This window comes from Ailuropoda melanoleuca, chromosome 6 (assembly GCF_002007445.2).
Source record: "Ailuropoda melanoleuca isolate Jingjing chromosome 6, ASM200744v2, whole genome shotgun sequence".
In the NCBI taxonomy this organism is placed as follows: Eukaryota; Metazoa; Chordata; class Mammalia; order Carnivora; family Ursidae; genus Ailuropoda; species Ailuropoda melanoleuca.
The window spans coordinates 34,353,598-34,380,622 of record NC_048223.1 but is presented as its reverse complement, the minus strand read 5'-3'; the positions used below and the strand labels follow the sequence as shown (position 1 = coordinate 34,380,622).

At 36.4% G+C, this 27,025-nt stretch overlaps 1 protein-coding gene across 6 annotated transcripts in view; it reads right to left on the bottom strand.

Moving 5' to 3' along the window:
- The window catches only part of ULK4 (unc-51 like kinase 4), a 589,354-nt gene that overhangs the window by 124,000 nt on the left and 438,329 nt on the right, over positions 1-27,025 (bottom strand). For all 6 annotated transcript variants that reach the window (XM_002923807.4, XM_034662175.1, XM_034662178.1 and 3 more), the window contains one exon: positions 5,571-5,756. In XM_002923807.4, coding sequence (XP_002923853.2) covers positions 5,571-5,756 — 186 coding nt within the window. The remainder of the gene's footprint in view (positions 1-5,570; positions 5,757-27,025) is intronic.

Here is a 27,025-nt window from a genome sequence, read left to right as displayed (position 1 = left end):
GAGGTGAGGTGAGCCGCAGAGGCTGGCCTCCTGAAGGCCACAGGAAAGCTTTGCTTACATTCCTGGAACTTTTGAGTTCCTGTCCTCTACACACCTGCCTGTCTCACCTCATCCACTCCACAGAAACTTGGCAGGGATACCATGGAGGAGCCTGGGACAGCAGACAGTGGGCTAACTACATGCCTTATGACATCCCTCTCAGTCTGACCTATGCATCTGTAAGGCACTGAAGTGAGCTCATACTGCAAACAACAAAAATGAACAACTGCCTATAACAAAACCAGAGACTTTATAGACATTTCTTACTCAGCTCATTGGAGACCTATTAAATACCTATTACATGCCAGCTGCTATGATGAAGCTTTATTTCCCAGTACAGGTAATTGGAATTCAATTAGATGCTGACACTGCCCTTTTGTTTCAGAGGCCAGAATTTCCTAATTCCAGAAAATAGTGTCCCAACTCCAAATGCTACTAAAATTGCTATTGGAATGATCTGGTCTTTCTCGGCCCTTTCCTTACGTCTCCCATTCTAGCTCCATAAATCTCAGAACCTTTGCTCGGGATGTGCTTCCTCCTTTCCATGTGCGGACAACCTTGTCAACTTCACCCCTAAAGGGATTGTTCCTGTGGAACTCGCTGGCCCCTCCCCTGTAGCATGGATTGCCTTCTGCTTTGTAATGAAGCTGGGTGTTTTTCTCTCCAGTTAGAGACCCTTGAGAACAGGGAGCAGGAAGTTCATGTGTTACTCTCCTAGAATCCTCGGTGCCACACTTGCACATAGGGAGGAGAATTCTATGACTTGTTTTTCCATGAATGACCTCTCAAGTGCCTTCCAGATCAAAACTTGGTCAAAGTCAGGTTGATGAACGCCCATGGAGTCCATGTCAATTATAGGCAGGGCAGTGGCAAGGCAGCCAGCTTCTTGGAAGGAGCGCAGGAGAGGAGCAATACAACTGGCGCTGTTACCAGCTCTACCATCTCCTCCTGGGGCCTTGGGGACATTACTTACGTTCTCTGAGTCTTAGTTTTGAATCTGTAAAATGGGAATGACCCGTCTGCTGCCATTTCTCTCTGAATGTACTGAACTCAATGATAAGTGTGAATAGAACTAAGCTTCAGGATAGTCAAGTTTCAGGCCTCAGCTGAGCTGAATAGGTCCCAGAATCCCTGACTCTGTTTTACGCAACTCGAACCTACCACTGACAGACCCAGGATAATTTAGAAAGCGTTGGGAGGTTTTAAAACACACCTCACAGATGGCTGGCCTGCAAACACGATGGGCATTCCTGCGTAGCTAAGTCAGAGACATCAGGGTGACAGTGACTTGCAGAGCTTTCCTCTATGAGACAGTACAACTTGGGATAGGACTCTTGGGACTGTCCCAGCTGTTTTACTTGTTAAGCAAACAGTACTCAAAATTTCACCCTAGACCATTTTTGTATCTTGCTTTCTAAATGAAAAGCACGAGAACTCCAGGAAAAGGTTCCATGGTTCCTTGGAGGAATGGCTGACTCCAGGGCTGTTGCAGAAAAAAGGTAGAAGATGAACCTTATGATGAAAAGTGCTCAATAGAGAGCCCAGAAATAAACCCACACTTACATGGTCAGTTAATCTACAACAAAGGAAGCAAGAATATGCAATGAAGGAAAGAAAACAGTGCCGGGAAAACTGGACAGCTTCATGCATAAGAATGAAATCGGACCACTTTCTTACACCATACCCAAAAATAAACTCAAAATGGATTCAAGACCTACATGTGAGACCTGAAACCATACAAATCCTAGAAGAAAGCAATAATGTCTCAGACATCAGCTATAGCAAAATTTTTCTAGATATGTCTCCTGAGGCAAGGGAAACAAAAGCAAAGATAAACTATTAGGATGGCACCAGACTAAAAAGCTTTTGTACAGCAAAGAAAACCATCAACAAAACAAAAAGGCAATCTGTTAAATGAGAGAAGATATTTGCAAATGATACATTCGATAAGAGGTTAATATCCAAAATATATAAAGAATTCACACAACTCAACACCAAAATCCAATTTGATGAAAAATGAGCAAAGGACCTGAACAGATATTTTTCCAAAGAAGACATCCAGATGGCCAACAGACACTTAAAAAGATGCTCAACATCACTCATCATCAGGGAAATGCAAGTCAAAACCACATGAGATACCACCTCATACCTGTCACAGTGGCTAGAATCAAAAAGACAAAAAAATAACAAGTTCTGGTGAGGAGGTAAAGAAAAGGGAACCCTTGTGCACTGTTGGTGTGGATGTCAATTGGTGCGCCACTGTGGAAAACAGTGTGGAAGTACCCCCCCAAAATGAGAAATACCGTATAATCCAGTAACTCCCTGCTTGGTATTTAACCAGAGAAAAGGAAAACACTAATTTGAAAAGGATAATAGCGAAATTTTCTGAATGATTTTATGCTCATAAATTCTGAAACTAGAAGAAATGGACAAATTCTTTAAAAAGTACCAAAACTCAGCTAAGATAAATACCTTAATAGTCCTATAATCATTAAAGAGATTGAATTTGTAATTTAGAAGTTCCTAAAAAGCCATCTCCTGGCCTAGATGATTTCACTGGAGAATTCTACAAACATTTAAAGAGTTTTTAATACCAACTGCAGCATTATTTATAATAGCCAAGATATGGAAGTAACCTAAGTGTCCACTGATAGATGAATGGATAAAGAAGGTGTGTGTGTGTGTGTGTGTTTGTGTGTGTATATACATGTAGATACACTATATATATACAATGAAATATATATATGCAATATATATACATATTTATACAAATACATATGCTCTGCCATAAAAAGAATGAAATCTTGCTATTTGCAACAGCACAGATGGATCTAGAGAGTATCATGTTAAGCAAACTAAGTCAGAGAAAGAAAAATACCACATGATTTTACTTATATGTGGACTCTACAACACACAATAAACAGAAACAGACTCATATATAGAGAACAAACTGGTAGTTGCCGGGCGAACGGGGGCGGGGGGTGGCATAGGTGAAGGGGATTAAGAGTTACAAACTTCCATTTATAAAACAAATACATCACAGGGATGAAAAGTACAGCACAGGGAATATAGGCAATAATTTAAATAACTTTGTGCAGTGACAGATAACCACACTTACTGTCATGAACACTGTGCAATGTATAAGAATTGTTGAATTGCTATGTCGTACACCTGAAACTAATAACATTGTCAACACTTCAATTATGAAAAGAGAATACACATGTGATTACAAAAAGAAAAAAAGACGGAAGTGCTCAAAAAAAAATGATGGGGGCATGTCAAAAGACACAGCCCCTCAGAAGAGGTTCCCACTGGCCACATCATAGAAAGCAGTGGATTACAACAGACTGAATAAAAGAAAATGCCATGAGTCCACCGTTGATAATAATAAAAAGACAAAAAAGTAAAGTGGAGCAGAAAAGGTGGAAACAACCCAAATGTCCATCAACAGATAGAAAGATAAACAAAATGTGGTCTATACACACAATGGAATATTATTCAACTTTAAATGGGAAGGAAATTCTGGTGGAGGCTACACCATGGATGAACCCCAAAGACATTACATGAAGTGAAATAAGCCAGACATAAAAGGGCAAATATGGTATGATTCCACTTATACGAGGGACTGAGAGTAGACAAATTTATAGAGACAGAAATGAGAATGCATACAATACCACTGAACTGTATAAGTAAAACTGGTTAAGATGGTAAATTTTATGTTATCTATCTAAATAACATTTATATATAATATACATAATATGTATTATGTTTTATATATAAACATATATATGTTATATATATAATAATATATATTACCTCAATTAAAAAATGAAAAAGGATGAACAGCATCAGAAATGACTTCTGTTTTCACATATACAGGTCAAAGTCACTTGGATTTAACTTTTCTTCCCCAAACAGAATCTAACTGGCCCTATAGGTGCCATGTCAGAAACTAAAGAAATCATTTCAGGGTAAATCTCTATCTCCCTTCTAATCTGTCACCCAGAAGCCGCCCTATAGATTTAGCCGCTTCACGCACCACAGCTGTCTATCAAACTGGCACAAAAGTTGTCTTGAATGTAAGTTTCTGGAGTATCCGTAGCCTCCCCTGCCAACGCACCCCTCAAGATATCTGTATCTAGAGGTAAACACAGACTGACGAGCCAGAACATGACACAGACGAATGGGACCTCCACTCCTTCATTAATTTCAACAATAGCTACTATATATGACNAACATGACACAGACGAATGGGACCTCCACTCCTTCATTAATTTCAACAATAGCTACTATCTATGATGGCTTTCCAAACCAGCAGAATAATATTTACTGTAAAAAGAAAATGAGTCAGTTTGCAAAAGTACTTTCAAGGAAACATCAGCTATATACATTTGTAAAATATAAAACAAAACCAATGGGGCAAAAGGAAATTTTTTCCTTAAAATAGAATATTGGGAGTTAGTAATGTTGGAAGTCAGAAGTTCTCCATTTTGCAGCCATTGCACACTAAAAATAAAGGCTGCCACTGACTAATCCCAGTGATCAAAATTAACATCACTAGTGAAGGGGCAAATAGACGTCATGAGCCTCTGAGTGTGAAGGAGTGGGAAAGACACAATTTCCCTTCTGGGGTTTTCCTGAATCTAATCATCAGAAAACATCACACAGACCCAACCTGAATGAGAACCTACAAAACACCCAGCCAATATTCTTCAAAAATGTCATGTAAGATGAAGAAAGGCGCCAGGACTATTCCAGATTAAAGACAAGTGTCTACCAACATATGTGATCCTGGACTGGATCCTATACCAGGAAAAAAAAAAGCTATAAAAGACATTAAAAGACATTATTGNTATTCCAGATTAAAGACAAGTGTCTACCAACATATGTGATCCTGGACTGGATCCTATACCAGGAAAAAAAAAGCTATAAAAGACATTAAAAGACATTATTGGGGGGGCGCCTGGGTGGCACAGTGGTTAAGCATCTGCCTTCGGCTCAGGGCGTGATCCCGGCGTTCTGGGATCGAGCCCCACATCAGGCTCCTCTGCTATGAGCCTGCTTCTTCCTCTCCCACTCCCCCTACTTGTGTTCCCTCTCTCACTGGCTGTCTCTGTCTCTGTCGAATAAATAAATAAAATCTTTAAAAAAAATGAAATAAAAGACATTATTGGGGCAACTGACAGAACTGGAATATGGACAGCACATCAGTAAAAGAAGTGCATCAATGGTAAATTTCTTGATTTTGATTGCTGTGGTTAAAATAACATCCATTTTGTTAGAAAATGTACATTTAATGCCTTAAGGGGTGAGAGGGTACAAAGACTCTAACTTATTCTTCAACAGATCAGAAAAAAATATATGTGCATGTGCAGATAGACAGGCAGAACATGATAGACGTTATCAAGAGGTGACCGCCGAGAAAGGTAACCGGGGATTCTTTTACTGAAATCAGGTGGAAGAAAATCATTACTATCTTCCGTCAGCTGCCAAAGCCACCCACCCTGGCCCCCGTTTCCATGTGGACTCACCATTCTTCTGAGAATCTTTAACAGAAGCTTCTGCTCTTTTGGGTCCTCCTTAGATGTCAGTAAATCAGCAAAGTTCTCTGCGTTTTCAGGAGACAGGCTGTCTGGGTTTTCCCCTCCGTACAGCTGAACCAGTATGGACAGACACTTGGACGACACTTCAAAAATTTCAGGATCCTCATTTGGAAGCTGCAAATTAACAAACAGGACTACTTAAGTTAATTGAGGATGCTGTTGGTATTCCTCAAGAGACACAGGAAAATTTCACTCAATGAGGAGAATGTCAGTCTGAGTGAGTACGAAGATTGACTCAGTATTTTTTTCAATCTCTTTCAAAAGGCATACAATAAGTCAAGGCTAATAGCACGAAATCAGAAGAAAGTCCCTGAGTCCTTTCTTGAATCCTTAGTGAAGAACAGCCTGTAAAGCAGAGAGCAGAATATATTTTATATGCATTCCTAATACGTGAATATATTCCCACATGCATATGAGTCCACCTGTAGGAATGGAAACAGTCTGAGTTTTCAGAAGCACGGCCCATCCATTCCTGCTCACTATCAACTTGTTTAGGAAAAATCTACTTCCTAGGAGATATAAAGGAACATTCTGAACTTGTCTGTGTCTGAATTAGTGACTAAACTGGTGGGACAGAGAGCATTGTTTCTGTTATGTATTAAGGTATAGTAGGAAATAATCATATTATAAAACGTCTTAAAATAAAACTTTAAAAATGAAAAGGTTACTTGTAAAAGCTTGAGATGCAATTCCTGTGCCGTGCAATTCACTCACCTAACATGTACAATTCAGGGATTTTCAGTATATGCAGAGTTGTGCAACCATCACCACAATCAATTTTAGAATTTTTTTCCATTACTCGAAACATGAAATCATACAAAATATGACCCTTTGGGACTGGCTTCTTTTACTCAGCATAATGTTATCAGGATTCATCCCTGCTATAGCAAAAAGCAGTATTTCATTTCTTTTTATTGTTTAATAACATCCTGCTGCATGGGTAGACCACATTTTATTTATCTATCCATCAGCTGATGAACATTTGAGTTGTTTTCACTTTCTGGCTATTATGAATAATACTGTTGTGAACACTTGTGTGTAACTTTTTGTGTAGATGTAGGTTTTCATTTCTCTTGGGTGTGTACCTAGAAGTGATTGCTGGGTCATATGGTAATTCTAGGTTTAACCTTTTAAGGAACTGCCAGACTGTTTTTCAAAGCTGCCATTAGCACCAGCAATGTAGGAAGGTTCCAGTTTCTCCACATCCTCACCAACACTTGCCGTTATCTGTATGTTTAATTACAGCCATCCTAGTAGGTGTAGAGTGGTAACTCACTGTGGTTTTCATTTGTACTTCCATGATGACTTCCATCTGCTTGATGTACTTCCATCTGCTTATTGGCCATTTGTACATCTTCTTTGGAGAAATGTCCATTCAGACCCTTTGCCCATTTTTAAAATGGGTCATCTGCCACTTTATGATCAAGACTAAGTATTCTTTATATATTTTAAAAACAAGTCCCTTAGCAGATTTTCAAAAATGTTTTCCTACTCTGTGGGTTGTCTTTTCACTTTCTTGATAGTATCCTTTGAAGCACAAAAAATTTTATTTTGATGACTCCAAATGCATCTATTATTATTTTTTATTGTTTGTGATTTTGGTATCCTACCAAAGAAGCCATCACCTACTCCAATGTTTGGAGATTTATGCTCTAATAAGTCTTTTTACACTGTAAGCTCTTACATTTATTTATTTTTTTCTAAGAATGTTACAGTTTTAACTTTTACATTTAGGTCTTTGGTCCATTTTGAGTTAATTTTGAATATGGTGTTAGCAGGGGTCCCACTTCATTCTCCTATTCTGAAATATCTGTAGGTTTGTATGCAGTTGTGAAAAACAGTACAGAGATCTCATTACATATTTCACCCATTTTCCCCAATTGAAACATCTTCCATAACTAAAGTACAATAGCACAACCAGGAAATTAACATTGATATAACCCACTGACCTTATTCAGATTCTACTGCTTTTTACATGTGTGTTGTGGCTGTGTGTACATATGTATTCAGTTCTGTGCCATTTTGTCACATGAGTAGATTTGGTGATACCTACTACCTTAAGATAAAGAACAATTCTATCATAAAAATTCTTTCCATAGCAAAAGCCAACTCTCTCCCTCCTCCATTTCTAATCCCTGGCAACCACTAACCTGTTCACCATTTTGTCATTTCAAGTAAGTTACATAAATGAAAGCACATAGCACATATGGCTTTCTTCACTCAACATAATTTCTTTGAGATTCATCCAAGTTTTTGTGAGTATCAACAGTTCATTTCTTTTTATTACTGAGTTGTATCCCACGGTATGGATGCACCACAGTTTAACAACCTTCTCCTTAAAGGAAATTTGAATTATTTCCAGTTTGGAGCTATCCCATGTAAAACTACTAAGAGACCATTTGTGTAAGTTTTTATGTGAACATAAACTTTCATTTCTCATTGACATAAATGCCCGAGAGTACACTACTGGATTAAATGGGAGGCTCGTGTTCAATTTTTTAAGAAACTAGCAAACTGTTTTCCAGAATGGCTGTACCATTTTACGATTCCATATTTGTAGAAGCAATGTATAAGAGATCCAGTTTCTCAGTATCTTTACCAGCATTTGGTGTTATCAGTATTTTTCATTTTAGCCACTCTAGTAGGCAGGGAGTGATAGTTCACTGTGGTTTTAATTTGCACTTCCCTAATGGCAACTGATAGTGAATACCTTTTCATCTCTTCATGTCTTTTGTCCTTTGCTAACTGCATTGTTTGTTGCTTTATTTTTGATATTTCAAAGTTCTTTAAATATTCTAGATACGACTTCTTTTTCAGATATGTGGTTTGCAAGCATTTTCTACTAGGTCGTATCTTGTCTTTTCATCTACTTTATTCTTTTGCAGAAAGAAAATTTTAATTTTGATTAGGTCCAATTTGTGGTTTTATTTCACTGGGATTGTGCTTTTGGTATCAAGTCTAAAAACTCTTTGCCTAGCTCTCAGTCATGAAGATTTTCTATTTTTTCCTAACAATTTCAAAATTTACATTTAAATAAATTAATTTTTGTATAAAGTGTGAGGTTTAGGTAGAGGTTCTTCTATTTATTTATTTTTGCCACCAAATGTACAACTGCTCCAGCATCATTCTTAAAAATGGCACTGATTATTTTCACGTATTCATTAAAAAATCAGTTGGACATGTTTGTCTAAGCCTGTTTCTGAGTTTTCTACTCTGTTCCATTGATCTCAATGTCTATTTCTCCACCAATAATAACACACCATCTTGTTACTGTAGCTATATAATAAGTGTTAACACCAGATACAGTGTTTCCTCCACCTTCATTCTTATTTTTCAAATTATTTTAGCTATGCTAAGGCCTATTATTTTTCTACATAAATTTTAGAATAAGCTTGTCCATTATTAAAAACTTTATTGTAATTTTAATAGGAATTGCCTTAAGACTGTCTATGAAACTGGTGAGAATTGATATTTTTAGTCTGTTGAGTCTTCTAATGCAGGAACACGCAATGCTTCTCCATTTAGGTATCTCTTCTTTGCTTTCTTTCGTCACAATTTTGCAATGTCAAGGACATAAATCCCATATACATTTTGTTATATCTTAGTACTTAATTTTCTTTGCAAATTATAAATGGTGATTTTGATATTTGTTTCCACATGTTCACTGTCAGAATAGCAATACAACTGATTTTTGTTTGGTGATCTTGGATCCTGCAACCTTGCTGAACTCATGTATTAATGTTAAGAGTGTTTTTGTAGATCCCTTTCAATTTTTTACATAGACAACTGTGTCACATGCAAACAGGAATAGTTTTAGCTCTTCCTTTCATACAGTATGCCTTTTATTTCTTTTCTTGCCTTACTGCACTTGCTAGAACTTCCAGTACTACAGTGAATAAAAATGGGGGGAGCAGACAGACACCCTTGCTTTGTTCTCAATCATAGGGAAAAATGATTCAGTCTTTCACCACTAACTATGATGTTAGCTGTAGGTTTTGCATAGATGCCCTTTATCAAGTTGAGGAAATTCCCCCTCTAATTCTAGTCTGATGAGAACTTTTATCATGAGTGCTGGATTTGTCAAATACATTTTCTATAATAATTGATATGATCATGTGATATTTCTTCTTTCCCTCATTTATATGGTAGAATACACTGACGGATTTTTGGATATTGAACAAGCTTTGCAAATGCAATAAATCCTGCTTGGTCATAGTATTAATTCTTTTTATACATTGGTGCATCCAAATTGCTAATATTTTGTTGACAATGTTTGTATCTAAGTTTATAAGAGATATTGTAGGTTTAGGTTATGTTTTGTTTTTGTAGTTTTTTTTAGTTTAGCATCAGGGTAATAGTATCTTCATAAAACTACCCTTAAAGTTGGTATTAAAAACTCTTTAAATGTTTGGTAGAATTCTCCAGTGAAATCATCTAGGTCAGGAGATGGCTTTTTAGGAACTTTTAAATTACAAATTAAATCTCTTTAATGATTATAGGATTATTAAAGTGTTTATCTTCACTGAGTTTTGGTACTTTTTAAAGAATTTGTCCATTTCTTCTAGTTACAGAATTTATGAGCATAAAATTATTCAGAATATTCCACTATTATCTTTTTAATGACTGCAGATCTATATTGGCATTTCTTTTTTCATTCCTTTATTGATAATTTTGTCTCTTTTTATCTTTGTCAGTTTGCTAAACATTTTTCAGTTTTGTTGAGTGTCAGGTTTCTGTTTCATTGATTTTCCTGTATTGTTTTTCTATTTTCAATTTCTCCAATTTCTGGTTTTGTCCTTATTATTTTTTCCCTTTTGCTTCCTTTGGGCTATTATGTTGTTCTTTTTCTAGTTTCCGGAGGTGGAAAATTAGATTATTGATTTACGATCTTTCTTTTCTAATGAAAGCTTTTGTTACCATAAATTTTCTTCAGTAGTGCTTTAACTGCATTCTACATATATTTTTTTAAATTTATCTATTTTAGAGAGCCAGAGAGAGCACAGATGGGGAGGGGCAGAGGAAGAGGGAGAGGGACTGAACCCTCAAACAGACTCCCCCTGAGCATGGCGCCTGATGCAGGGCTCAATCCCAGGACCCTGAGATCGTGACCTGAGCCAAAATCAAGAGTTGGATGCTTAACCAACTGAGCTGCCCAGGTTCCCCTGCATTCTGTATATTTTTGATATGTTTTCTTTTTCATTCACTTTTATGCAATTAAAAAATTTCTCCTGTGACATCCTCTTTGACCCATGAATTATTATTTAAAGGATGTTTTCTTTTTAAGTATCGGAAATTTTCTTATGGTCTTTTAATTACTGACTTCTAGTTTGATTTCATTATGGTCAGAAAATCTATTCTGTATTACTTTATTTTACATTTGTTAAGGTTTATTTTATGGCCCAGGATGTGTGAATGTTTCATGGGTACTTGAAAAAAATACGCATTCTGTAGTTGTTGGGTAGGGTGTTCTATAACTGCCAATTATATCCTGTTGATTGTGTTGTTCAATTTTTATGTATTCTTGATGATTTTCTGTCTAGTTGCTCTATTAATTGCTGGAGAGTAGAGTTTTGAAATCCACTATAGTTGTGAATCTCTTTATCCTTTCAGCACTACCATTTTTTTGTTTCATGTACTTTGAGGTCTTGTTGTTTGGTATACATACATGCATTTGAAAAGGTTGTCACATCAATGGGATTGCCCTTTTTATCCTTTCGGAATATCACCATCTCTAGTAATTTGTCTCACTCAGAAGTCTACTTTATCTGATATTAAGAAAGCCAGTCCTATTTTTTTAAATTAATATTTGCATAGTACAGACTTTTCAACCTTTTACTTTCAACCTGCCTATATTATATTTTAAATGAGTTTTTTTTAGACAACATATTGTTGAATCATGTTTTGTTATCCATTCTAGCTATCTTTGTCTTTTATAGACAAATGCAATGGTGCATTTAGACCATTTACATTTAAGGCAAATATCAAAATGCTAGGGTTTAAGTGCAATACTCCATTTTATTGTTCATCTTCTGTATTTTTCCTGTTTCTTGTTATTCTGATTTCCCACCCGCTCGTTTAAAACTTTCTTTGGGCTACTTGAACATTCATTTTATGGAAGTAAAAGAGAACTTTCATTCCCAGTAGTACTTTCTTAGGAGACCATAACAAAGTACCATTAACAGGTGGCACAAACAACAGAAATTTGTTGTCTCACAGTTCTGGAAGCTAGAAGTCTGACACCGAAGGGCAAGGCCACGCTTCCTCTGAAACCCATAGCAGATTCCACCCTTGCTTCTTGCTACCGTCCGGCAATCATTGTCATTCTTTCATTTGTAGCTGCATAATTCCAATCTCTGCCTCTGTCATCATGTGACATTCTCCCTGTATGTCTGTCTTCACATGGTTGTCTTCTGATAAGGACACCAGTCATATCGGATTAGGGGTCCACTGTACTTAACAATGACCTCATCTTAACTAATTACATCTGGAAAAACACTATTTCCAAATAAGGTAAAATTCTGGGGACCGGGAGTTAGGACTTTAATGGTGGGGGACACAATTCAACCCATAACATTTCTTATCAACTTTGTTCCTTCTGTGCTCTATTTACCTGGGTTTTTGTTTTGTTTTGTTTGCTTCTTGCAGTTATGCTATCCCAAATGTCTAGCCGTCTTTGGTTTTCTATTTAATGAACAAAAGATTGGGCAGATTATTATAGGAAGCTGGTATGGATTTCCTTTGCATCTGTATGTATCCATTTCTTCAGCTGGCTTCCCCATCTGAGTTTCCTCAAATTCCACAATGCTTATTCCTAGGCCCTGAGCCCGCAGTAGAAATCACATCAGATAGACAGGTCATCCTCTTTACAGTGCAGTTCTTGACTTATTATGCCGGAAAAAAGTGGAGCAAAATGAATAAGGGGAGGGGTCTAACTGGTCCGCCTGTTCTAAATGTTAATCTTCAATTAGCCTGGGAAATGCCTTAAGGCCTTTATCAGTTTTTCACCTCACCCTGCGTTTATCGATCTTCTGCATCTGTTCCTACCTTCTGGCTAGTTCTCTATGTAACAGGTTTCTTAACTATTTCAGTTCAGTCCCATCTGCTTTCCATCACCTAGTAATTGCACAAAATTTCTTTTTCATTAACAGCTTCTCTTTCTGTTCTCCCAAAATTTTAAGATATATTTAATCCTCTCTATTTTTATAGACTGTGGGTACTTGATGAGATGGGCACACAGGCTTTATTTCAATCCACTTTAACATTTCTTAATTTTTTTAGTGAATTTTGCTTCATTGTTCAAATAATTGGAGGTTGTTTATCATAAGCAACATTTTCAAGATGGCTTATTTCTTAGATAATTGTAAATCTCACAGCGTTTGTAGGAGTTTTTTGGTGCCCCCCACCCAAAAAAAGACTGTGAAGTTATAAAAATTCTCTCCATCTTCCATGGAATAACAGGGAAAGGATATACCCAACTGCCCACAATAATAAAATAGCAGACAAATACACAAACAATGGTTTTTAAGACCCTGGGCATTAGGCAAAGCAGGACAATGATGCCCAAAGGCTGGAAAGCAAGTGAGGTGAGCTTTACTCTTGTAGCAGATTCCTTAAGTTAAGGAGACATTATGAATTAAAAGGCTCAGAAATCCAAAGTACCTAGAGCTCACAAGACAAAGTATCAGAAAGAACATAGCAGGGCAATGGCCCACTCAAGAAGAAAGATAACCTGGTTAGCGATTTATCCATTAGATAAATGTGTGGTTAAGGACTTTCATATTAAGAAAACTCCAGGCCCAAATGGCTTTATTGGCCAATCCTATTAAACACTCAAGGAAGAAGTAACAAAAATTCTACACAAACTCTTCCAGAAAGCTAAAGAAAAGGCAATACTTCCATACTCATTCTATGTGGCCGGTATTAACCCTCATACCAAAATGAGACAAGGACATTCCAGGAAAGAAAACCACAAACCAATAGCCCTTATAAGTGAAAAGATCTTCATCGAAATGTTAGTAGACCATATCCAGCAACATATTAAAAAGATTATAGGGATGCCTGGCTGGCTCAGTTGGTAGAACATATAACTCTTGATCTTGGAGTCCTGAGTTCAAGACCTACCTTGGGTGTGGAGTTTACTTAAAAAAAGAAGAAGATTTGGGTTTGTCAATTCTATCTCAATAAAACTGTATGTATATACACAATATATAAAAACTCTGGCAATTCAATAACAAAAAGACAAAATCTAATTTCTAAAAGGGCAAAGAAATAAACATTTCTCCAATAAAGGTATAGAAATCATCAATAAACACTAGAAAAGATGCCCCACACTATCAGTCATCAGGGAAATACAAACTAAAACCACCATGAGATACCACTTCATACACACTAGGATGGCTATAATTAAAAACACAGAAAAACCAAGGTGAAAGACCTGTACACTAAAAACTATAAGACACTGATGAAAGAAATTGAAGATGACATAAACAAAAGGGAAGATATTTCATGCTCACGGATTAGAAGAATTATTATTGTTAAAATCTCCATACCATATAAAATAATCTACAGATTCAATGCAATCTCTGTTAAAATACCAATAGTATTTTTCACAGAACTAGAATGACTCTAAAATTTGTATGGAATCATAAAAGACCCCTAATAGCCAAAGGAGGCTTGAGAAAGAAGAACAAAGCTGGAGGCATCATGTTCCTTGATTTCAAAACTACAGTAATTATAGTAATCAAAACAGGATGGTACTTGTACGGAAACAGACACATAAATCAATGGAATAGGATAGAGAGCCCAGAAATAAACCCATGCTTCTATGGTCAATTAATCCATGACAAAGGAGGCAGGAGTACAAAATGGTAGAAAGAGTCTAATAAATGGTTTGGGGAAACTGGACAGTTATATGCAAAAGAATGTAAGTGGACCACTTTCTTACACCATGTGCAAAAATAAACTTTAAATGGATTAAAGACCTAACTGTGCACCTGAAACCATAAAACTCCTAATTAAAGGAAAACTCTTGGACATTGGCCTTAGCAGTATCATCTGAGTGTTCCCCCCTCCCAGCCCCTGCAAGGGAAACAAAAACAAAACCAAACTATTAGGACTATATCAAACTAAAAAGCTCTGCACAGCAAAGACAATGATCAAATAAACCAAAAGGTAACCTACTGAATGGGAGAAGGTATGTGCAAATGATATATTTGGTAAAGGGTTAATATCTAAAATATATAAAGAACCTATATAACTCAACACTAAAAAAAAAAAAAACAAACAATAAAAAAATGGGCAGAGGACCTGAATAGACATTTTTCCAAAGAAGACCTACAGATGGCCAACAGACACATGAAAAGATGCTCAACATCACTGATCATCACAGAAATGCAAATCAAGACCACAATGAAATATCACCTCACACCAGTCAGAATGCCTAGTATCAAACAAATTAAAAAAAAAAAGTTTTGGTGAGGCTACGGAGAAAATGGAACTCTTGTGCACAGTTGGTGGGAATATAAATTACTACAGCCACTATGGAAAACATTATTGAGATTCCTCAAAAAATTTAAAATAGAAATACCATACAATCCAGTAATTTCACTCCTGGAAAAAAATGAAAACCCTAATTTGAAAGGATATGTGCACCCTCCACGGTCACTGCAGCATTATTTACAATAGCCAAGATATGAAAGCAACCTAAGTGTCCCTCAATGGATGAAGGATAAAGAAGATGTAGTGTATATACATGATGGAATATTACTCAGCCATAAAAATGGATTTGTGACAACACGGATGGACCTAGAGGGTGTTATGCTAAGTGAAATAAGTCAGACAGAGAAAGACAAATACCATATGATTTCCAAAAAAACCAAAAAAACAAATGAACAAACAAACGACAACAAAACAACAAAAAAGGAACAGAGTCATAAATACAGAGAACAAATTGGTGGTTGCCAGAGGGGAGAGAGGTAGGGGGATAGGTGAAATAAGTAAAGGGGATTGAGAGGTACAAAATAAGTTATAAAATAAGTCCTGACAGGGATGAAAAACACAGCATAGGAAATACAGTCAATACGCTGTAATAACTTTGAATGGTGACAGATGTTAGTTACTGTTATTGTGCTATTTCATAGTATATGTAATTGTTGAATCACTATGTTGTACACCAGAAACTAATATTATGTATCAACTGTACTTCAAATAAAAATAATAAAATAAGAAAAAGTAAACTACAAAACAATATCCCTCATGAACATGGATACAGTCAATCCATAACATCATATTAATAAGTAAAAAAGAAAAGCCATGTGATTATTTCAATAGAAAGAGTATTTATCAATATTGAACAGCTATTTCTAACAAAAACTCAGCAGATGAAGATAGAAGGAAATTTCTTCAACCTGGTAAAAGTCAAGCTTCACCCTGAGATTAGACAAAGACAGGACATCTTCTTTCACCACTTCCATTTGACATCGAATGGGAGGCTCTGGCCAGAGCAGTCAGGCCCAAAAAAGGGGCATCCAGATTGGAAAGGCGGACATAACTGCTTATGTGCAGAAGACATGACCCTTTCTGTAGAAAATCCAATGGAATTTACAAATCAGCTGCTACAGCCCATAAATGAATATAACAAAGTTACAGGATTCAAGACCAACATACAAAATCATCTGTATTTTTATATATAATAAAAAATAGGAATTAAACAATACCATGCAAAATAACATTTAAAAAATTGAAAAACTTAGGTGTGACAGAGGTTGAAAGACCTGTATACTGAATAATACAAAATATTGCCAAGAGGAATTAAAAAGGACCAAAATAAAGGGAGGGATCTACTTTGTTCATATGTCAGATGGTTCAATTTTGTTAAAATGACATTCTCTACAGATTCAATGCAATCCCATTCACAATCCCAGTAGTTCTTTTTGTTGTTGTTGTTTTTTGTTTGTTTGGTAGAAACTGACAAGCTGATTCTAAGTTTCATATGGAAACATAAAGGACATAGGATAGCCAAAACAAATCTGAAAAAGAACAAAAGTTGAAAAACTAACATGACTGGCTTTCAAGAATTACCATAAAGATGCTCAGACAACATGCCAAAACATAAACTTCAATCTGTACCTTTTACCCTATACCAAAATTAACTCAAAATGGTTGACAACATAGGTCAACTCTAGTGCTAAGGTGGCCCAGAATCACCAGGGAACATCCGTACTCAATGGAAGACACCCAAGTCTTCAGGAATCTCTGAAACTCATTTCATTCTTGGAAAAAAAAAAGTGGTTGATAGATCTAAATATAAGACTTAAAGCTGTAAAATTGCGAAGAGAAAACTGGGAGAAATCGTCTTGACCTTAGATATGACTGCAGAAGCATAATTTACAAAAAGGAAAAAAGAAAGGTAAAATGAACTTCATCTAAATTTAAAAATTCTCTTTGAAAGACACTAATTCACAAAATGTTCAATAAAAGGTAGATATCACCACCACCAACCCCATCACAAAATGTCCCTCCCTTTAAAGGAGACCCATGAAGAAGTGTTTTTTCAGACCCAAAGAGTACAAAATGTTTTCTGATTCCAAGGAACTGTCTCCTTGCCAACCTGTCCCACTTTCTGGGCAACGTACAAATGGTTGTATTTCCATTTCTGTGTGGTGACCAGAATTCGCAAGGCCAAAACCATGACCCGACTTTAGCAATTATGTAAGACTTCATACCTGTATAGAAACTTCACCCTATCTCATTTTCATTATTTTATTTATGTTTTCTACTTTACTTATAATTGCCAGACTTAAAAAAACAAACATCCAATTATGTTTGAATTTCAGATAAACAACAAATCTTTTTTTAGTGTAAGTATGTCCACTTGGCATCTTGTATTTTACCTGTCAACACTAAATTTACTGCAAACATTCTTATTGATCAACTCAAACGCTTTATGGAAGAGATAACAAATACATGTACACACACACATAACTTAGAAATATCTCAAAGTAAACTTACACTTGAATCTTAAAATTATTTTAAAACAATTAAAAATCACAATTGTGTGTCCCTTTATTCAATCTACACAATACAATAATGCATTTGAAAATTGTTCTCATTTTGTATTATATTTTAAAAATACTGCCTGGTGGTAGTATTTTGTCAAAAATATATGGGAATATTTATTTTCAGGGAAGAGAAAAAATTAACCAAGAAAGAAAAAAAATAACCCCTTATAACACAGTGCTTTCTATTTTTATGCTGTTTAAAAGCACGTTGAGAACAGACTCTGTCTGTATTGTTAGGACATCTTTAACAAGATTCCACATTAGGCCATCAATCCCTGTTCTTCTTCATTTTAATATATTACTCCTGCCCAAATTCAGCTAAAGAGGTAGCAGAAAATATTAAGCTGATAAATGGTGGTAATTCTAAATGACATCGCCCAAGGAAACACTATTGCCCACAGTCTTGACATTGCCCCTTACCCTTGAGAAGGATACTCTTTAGTCTCATTGACCCCCAGGCAAATTATATTCCTAAAAGTGAACATTTAAAGGGAAGAAAACCTGCCACTACCATTATTGATTTAGTTGTAAGTCTATTTATCACAGACCAGAGTGCTAGGGTCAAAAAAAAAAAAATCTGAAAACAAGTTTAAAGTCATAGGTAGGTCAAATTGGCCTTGACTTCCAGGGCTCCTGCACTGTCCTGCCTAACTCTTGTAATAAACCTTTACATTTTCCTTGTCAATAACTACAGAATGGGGAAACAGAGCTCATTTAAAAACTCACAGCCAGTCAATATAGAACGAGATTCAAACAATTCTACTGAAGCAGCAGACAATTCTACAGAAACCACAGAGGGATGCAAGTGGATTTCACTGACACTGGATGAAAGAAAGACGTTCAAGATAGCCACTCGAGAAGTAATCAAATGTTCCCTCATGCTTTCACTTGCCTCCTTCCAATCTATTTTCCACACAGAAGCCATAGTGGTTGTTTCAACTTTAATCAGATCATATCACTCTTAGAACCTCCAGTGACGTCTCCCTGCCTTTAGAATACAGTCCGGATGCCCGGGGGTGATCCACAAGATCCTGGGCAATGAGACAATGTGACTGCAGTGAATGTGCCAGAAGCCAAGCAATGCAGAAAGGAGCGTGAGAGGACACAGAGCCTACAAAACATCAGTTAGGTCCTCATTCACTGCCAGTACCACCCCTGGTGGAGATATGCTTATGGAGATATTATAGGCAGTAGCACAAGACATTCAGGTATGGAGTTCAAGGGACAGGTCATGACTAAAGATACACACTTGGGTGGTAGCCCATCCTTCCACCATGGGTGTGGAGTCGGGGAAGCTCTGCTTTAGGGAGGCCTCATCATCAGTTCTACCACCACCCCTCCTCAGAAAATTCAGGAATGCTTTACTCTGTGGTACTGGTTTGATCTCTTCTCAGCTTCAACTTCTCTAGGGGAAAGCCCTGGCATCATCTTGGAAGGCATATACTACACTACTTAGTTTTCTGCATGTAAAAGTTGGAGAAGAGCATATGGGGGATTGAATGTGGAGCTGTTCATTCAGCCCTTAGAAAATGCCCCAGTTTTCATCTTTTCCCCTGCGGGCTGAGGTGCTAGGGGTTTCAGTGGGAAGGCCAACGCCTGCCACCGTGCTGTTTTTGGGCAAGGCTTCTTCTGCCCTAGTTGAATCCTTCTATAGGTTTCTTTTGTCCTTCAGAAATATGTTGATCTTAATCTGCTACTGACACCCACTTTCCCTTTCTCTTCATTGTTATAAGTTACTTCTTTTTGAGTTTCTGCACTTTTCCTTGAAAAGCATCTTGTGAGAGACAGAAGGGGAGTGTGTGAGAAAGAACAGTGGAAAGAGGCCATCCTGCTGAAGATTTTCATGGCAAACCTCACATTTATTCCATAGGATCATTTCAATGAACTGAAAAAGTATGGATGGAATGATAAAAATTAAATTTGTATATGAATTTGGGAAGAGTCATATAGATTCTTAAAAATATATTTTAAGTCTTACTACCAGGTGCCCAGCATGTCTCTCCATTTATTTAGGTCATATATTATATCTTTCAAAATGTTCTACAGTTATCACATGATTTGAATTTTCTTGTTACATTTATTTTGGGCCTTTTTATGTGATGCTTTTAGTTACTTCTGTAAAAGGGACCCCCTCATTTCTATTCCTATCAGACTAACGTCAGCAGAAAGAAAAGCTGTTGTTTTTGTGCATTACATTATAATCCACCAACTTACTGAACTCTGCTTTTTAGCTCCAACAAATTTTTTACTTCAGTCTTTTTCTAGGTATAAACATTTTATCAACTTAAGTAATGATCATTTTTAAACTTAATATTTCACAGCATTATCTATAAGCTCCCACCTTCTCACCAATCACTGTTGACTATTAGTGGTAGTGGAAGGTACTCCTCTTTTTAAAATATTAATGAAATTGCCTTCAGTATTTATTTAAAATGCTTACTATTTAATTTCTAGGAAATGACTTTCAATATGTTTAGAAGATTCACTCTGTCTTAAATAGAGTTAAAAAATGAAGAATGGCTAGTTGAACATCCTAGCATTGATTATCATGACCATGTTTTTAATCTCCTTCAATTGCTTAAAATACTAAGTTATGCTTTTCTAGTGCTTGAACTTCCTTGAATTCCTGGATCAAATCTTATTTGGTTATATTGGTCCTTTAATATATTGCTAGATTTGCTTTATTATTTTAAAAAAATTTTCTTAGTTATATTTATAAGTAAAAGTGATCTACAGCTGTTCTGTCTTATTTTAAAGTAGGTTATGGCATTAAACTTATTGTAGTTTTATGAAAATGAACCAGAAAGCTTTCCATAGTTTTCTACACTCTGGATTAAACAGCGAAAGGAATAGGTCTATTCCATGAAAATTTAGAACTCACATGTAAAACCACCTAGACTTGTAATATTTTAATGATAATCTTGTAGATGTAAAATATCACATTACTACAATCCAGTTGTCTGGTGGGGTATTTCCCCCTATATTGTAAGTTTTTTCTTTTGGTAAGTAAGTAATGGAATTCTAGTATTTACCCTTCTAACTGCTCGTGAAAGAAATCTTAGCAGGATAATAAAGAAAAAAAAAATGTTCTCTCTTTCCCTGCAGCTACAGAAGAAAAGATTATATTCTGTGTCATAAAGTAGTTCTTGAAATTATCATTCTAATAAAGAAGTCTTGTAAGGCATCTAGAAGACAGAAAGGGTGATCACGTCCTGTGAAATCAATGTTTAACTTCTAAAACATAAATAACTCTGATTGGTTCTCCTACCTGATAATGTTTGCTTTGATGATAATAGGAACATGACAACTTTGAGTTTCTACACAGTGCACACATACTTGTAAGACTTCTTTGTTGGGCTAGCATATTCCTCTTTTCCACCTGCTTGTGGTATAAACAAATTAGGCCTTGTGGATTCCTATTTAAACAAAGAGGTTGAGAGACTTACATCGTCAGTGCTCAAAATTTAACCACTTTGAAGCTTGATATCTTTATCTATTCTGATGCCAATTTTGGTAATTTATAATTTGCTATATAATCATCTACTTATTTGTATTTTCAAAGTTAATGCCTTAATGTGATACATATTTCACATGTGTGTGGCTGTGTGTCCTTTTTCTAAATGCTACAGCCACGAATATGAAACATTATTTTGACCTGTTAAATGGACAAAGCTTTTTAGAAAGACTCAGAACATGTGCTGCTGGTGAAAACATAGGGAAACAAGTACATTTCTACACCATTAATTAGAATATAAACTGCTAAAATATTTTGGGAAGTTATATTGAAATATTGAAATTTAAAAGTGCCTTTTAAACTAGTCATCTCACTTTGGGGTGCTTATCTAATTAAGGGAAATGCAGAAGCACTGAAAACCATACAAAGATGTGCATTGTATCATGTTTATAATAACAAGTGGGAACAACTTGAATGGCCATCCATCAGGAGATGTTTGAATTGAATAAATAATAGTACATTTATACTATGAAATACCAGGCAGCTGTGAAAAAGAATGAGATTGATGTGTAAGTGTTGACTTGGAAAGATGTCCATAATATGGAGATAAGTAAAAAGTTATAAAACATCTATATGTATACTATGGTCCTACTTTTAAGAATGAGAGCTGAAACAAAACAAAAAACAAAATCAATGATGTAAGCACATGTGATTGTAAGCAAATTGAGAATAATGCAAGAACACATGTCAAATGTATACAGTGGTTACACTAGGGGATAGTTTAGTTCTACTTTAGAGAGACTTTAGTTTTACTTTAACCATTTCTATATTGTTTGAATTGTTATAATGTGCTTATGGCGCCTTTTTAAATTCAAATATCTGAAAGTGCCAACTATACACATAAATACATAAATACAAATACCTGGTATAAGTCTGCCTTCCCTTCCCCTAAAATTTAAAAGATGGTAAATGTCCTGGGCACCCTCTGTAATGACCCTCAGGTACTGAAATGAGGCAAATGCAAGGCTTGCTATAACCAACAATAATGGCCGGAGAAAATGTGAAGGGCTAAACCCACCTTTAACAGCTCCAATAACAGACTAGCACATCTCATGACTGTCAATTAATGAACAAAGAAACTTGGAAATGTTCCTTTTTGGTTATAAGATTCAAAAATGNAAACAAAGCTGGGGGCATCACAATGCCGGATTTCGAGCTGTACTACAAAGCTGTGATCACAAAGACAGCATGGTACTGGCACAAAAACAGACACATCGACCAATGGAACAGAATAGAGAACCCAGAAATGGACCCTCGGCTCTTTGGGCAACTAATCTTTGATAAAGCAGGAAAAAACATCCGGTGGAAAAAAGACAGTCTCTTCAATAAATGGTGCTGGGAAAATTGGACAGCTACATGCAAAAGAATGAAACTTGACCACTCTCTCACACCATACACAAAAATAAACTCCAAATGGATGAAAGACCTCAATGTGAGACAGGAATCCATCAAAATTCTAGAGGAGAACATAGGCAACAACTTCTATGACATCGGCCAGAGCAACCTTTTTCACGACACATCTCCAAAGGCAAGAGAAATAAAAGATAAAATGAACTTATGGGACTTTATCAGGATAAAGAGCTTCTGCACAGCCAAGGAAACAGTCAAAAAAACTAAGAGACAGCCCACGGAATGGGAGAATATATTTGCAAAGGACACCACAGATAAAGGACTGGTATCCAAGATCTACAAAGAACTTCTCAAACTCAATACACGAGAAACAAATAAACAAATCATAAAATGGGCAGAAGATATGAACAGACACTTTTCCAATGAAGACATACAAATGGCTAACAGACACATGAAAAAATGTTCAAAATCATTAGCCATCAGGGAAATTCAAATCAAAACCACACTGAGATACCACCTTACGCCAGTTAGAATGGCAAAGATAGACAAGGCAAGAAACAACAATTGTTGGAGAGGATGTGGAGAAAGGGGATCCCTCCTACATTGTTGGTGGGAATGCAAGTTGGTACAGCCACTCTGGAAAACAGTGTGGAGGTCCCTTAAAAAGTTAAAAATTGAACTACCCTATGACCCAGCCATTGCACTACTGGGTGTTTACCCCAAAGATACAGACGTAGTAAAGAGAAGGGCCATATGCACCCCAATGTTCATAGCTGCATTGTCCACAATAGCCAAATCATGGAAGGAGCCGAGATGCCCTTCAACAGATGACTGGATTAAGTGTCTGACTCTTGATTTCGGCTCAGGTCATGATCTCATGGGTCAGGGGATTGGGCCCCATGTGGGGCTCCCTGCTCAGTGGGGAGTCTACTGGAGATTCTCTCCCCCTGCCCATCCCCCCACTCAAGCGCTCTCTTTTTCCCTCTCTCTCTTTCCCTCTCTCTAAAATAAATAAATAAATCTTTTTAAAAAAATTATTGTGTACTGAATGCAGGATATTAAAAAATACCTGAAGTCCTCTTCATGCTAAAATAATTCCTTTCTGAAAAGCTCATCTCTAAATAATATAGGTTTGAGCTAGAGAATATACCCCCAAGGAAAAAAAGAATAAAACATAATACATTTATCCCTAAAAAGGGGTTTTATTTCTATTAAAAGAATGGATATTTTAGAATAAAATTGTAAGGCTAATAACATTTTAAAAACCACTTCCTAACAGTAAAAAAACTTATCAAACCAGGCAATTTTTGCAACTGGAAGAAGAAAATACTCTGTATAAAATCAGTTAAACATAGTTACGGCTTTATTATCTAGACACTTAGCATGAATTCCATAAGGTAAAGTCTCAGCTCTATAAACTAATGGTTCATTTATTCAAAGAGACTGATCCAGAATTAAAATTAAAATGAGATAGACTGTCTAAAGTTTTATGCTGTAGGACTCTTATAGTCCCCAGAACACCTTTACTGGGAGCTCTGCCCCATGTACCTTCGTGATCAGCAAGGCACTGCAGAAGACTCGATCACTGGAGCTGAAGTGGCAGTTTTCCCACCAACAGAGCTGTTAGGGCAGCTAATTTTAGAGCTACAGCGAAATTGCTGGAAATACCCCTGGGTACATTATTTCAGCACATTAATGAGGCTGTTCACAAAGAGAGTTTATTACAATGAGATAGATGTTTATTAGATCAGTAATATGATTACAGAACATGCTGTATGGGAAGGGCCTCTGGGAGCCGCAGGCAGGATAATTTTGCAGGCATTAAACAAAACAAAAAAGCCAAACATCATTATCAAAACTGCTAACTTCACTGTATCACAGTTATGGGTAAATATCCACGCTATTAAATATCCACATTATTTTCTTGCTTCAACAATGATGCATAAGTATACTCTCTGAGTTTACACAAAATCAAAGACTTTTGGGGTGGTAGCAAAAATAAAACAAAGCAAACTCAGGGTGTTTACCGCTCATTTTAAATATGGCCCACTTCTAAAGACACCCAGGAATCGTATTTCAAGGCTGTAGCCATAATGGGTTTTTTACTCCATGTTATTGTACTACTGAGTAATAAAGATAATACTAGCATCAATAATGACACAACAAAGATAAAAACAAACACGGGGGGAGGGGGGCAGGAATTTACCATGTGCCAAGTACTATGCTAGGAGTTCCTCCCAACAACCTGTGATGTGTTAATACTTCCCCCTTTTTCTGATGTAGAAGTGGAGACTCACCAACCTCCCCATGGCCATTCATCTGGTAACCTACAAAGCCAACTTCACCACAGGAAAATACATGGATGTTCAGAGATGACCCAGATGAATCATGGAAGTGCCACCGTGTCTGGCCAAACAGCCTCACATGGAATGTCAAATCAATTAGATAACATTGTTTGGTTTTCCCTTTGTGAAGATGCAATCATTTCTCTTTTTGTTGCTGTTACCTGTAAATGCACAGCTCCGTGCATGCTATCAGGCTATTAACCCTACTGACAACCGAGCAATGGCAGTTTCCACGGTTTAAAAATCTAGCACACGTTTTAGGAGGCCAAGATATTTAAAGACCAGATTGACAAAGTAAAATGCAATCAGTATGACCTTGAAGTAGGTCAGGTTTTTATACAGAGAGCTAGATACATAATATATAGCTACTAGATAATATATCAGTATTGTGTATCTATATACACATAAAATGCATGGCCAATTACCCATTACCCATCAATGGAGTTTTTTAAATTAATTAATTAATTAATTAATTAAGAGAGATAGAGGGTGAGGCGGGGAGGGGGAAAGGGAGAGAGAGAATCTCAAGCAGACTCCATGATGAGCGAGAAGCCCAACGCAAGATCAGCCCCACAATCCTGAGATCACCACCTAAGCCAAAGTCAAGAGTTAACTTGACTGACTACACCACCCAGGCACCCCAATCAATGGAGTTTTAAATGGAGTTTTCTTCGGGGCACCTGGGTGGCTCAGTCGTTAAGCACCTGCCTTCGTATCCCAGCGTTCTGGGATCGAGCCCCACATCAGACTCCTCCGCTGGGAGCCTGCTTCTTCCTCTCCCACTCCCCCTGCTTGTGTTCCCTCTCTCACTGGCTGTCTCTCTCTCTGTGTCAAATAAATAAAATAAAATCTTTTAAAAAAAATGGAGTTTTCTTCAATCCCCAAAGAAACAGCATAACATGTCTTGAGTCTGACTGTTTCTTCCTGATGAACCAGTGAAGAAAAGATGATTTTCCACGGGGGAAACCAATCCTGAAAATGCTACTTTCTCTAGAGGATCACATAATGTTAAAGCAAGGCTCTTCTGTGTAACCTTTGGGGAATATATGTGAGGAATACTGGAGGTTACTACTCATCTCCATTTCTGTGATATAAAAGAATCACTATGGTTTCATCCCTTTTGTTTAGTTTTATTAGGAAAATATCAAATTAGGTCAAAGAGATGACGTTTCCATAGGATATGCTTTGCTACAGTCTCCTAGGACATAAACTACTCCCAGTTATTTTCTGATATGGTGCAAAGAATAAACTTATATTCAAAGAAATGGTATTTTTATAAGATATGCAGGTGCTATTCCCACTCAGCTAATAATTCTATGGCAAAAGATAAATAGAACCAATGAAACAAAATCTTAATAGTATTTGATGTCTGGAGTCTTTTACAAATATGACACCACATAGATGTCCACCTTACTCCTTATAACACAATAATCCTGAATAAATCAAATATCTAAATGTCAAACAAAATATGAAAGCACTAGAAGAAAATATGGGTGAATATATTTATAACCTTTTTAAATATTAGGAATAGGAAGACCTTTAAAACATGACATAAAATTCAAAGGCATGAAGGAAAACACAAAAAAATTTCACTACTAAAGGGAAACTACCTTTATAGCTAAAATACCAATAAAAACTAAAAATACAAAGAGAAAATGAAAACATATTTGTTTGAACAAAAGAAACTTAGTACACAAACTTTTAAAAATCAATAGAAAAGGTAAACTAAGTAGAAATAAATGGACAAAGATTACACTAAAGGGATTTCTAGAAAGACACACAAATTGTTAACCAACCCACAAAAGAGGATAAACTTCATTCACAATGAAGTGAATACAAAACATCAAAGACCTACAATGTTTCATGTGTCAGAAAGGCAAAATGTTACAAAAAAGTCAGGATCAGCAAGGCTGTGGGGAAATGGGCAGTTTGTATTTTACTGAGAATGAAAACTGGTGCTCTACCTTTTGAGGAGGACAATTTGGCAATACATATCAAAATTAAAAATTTATAACCCTTTAACTTAGCATATGAGACAGGATTCTCCAGAGACACACAGCCAATAGGAGATATGTAGGTATGCAGAAAAAGATTTATTATGGACTTGCTCATATG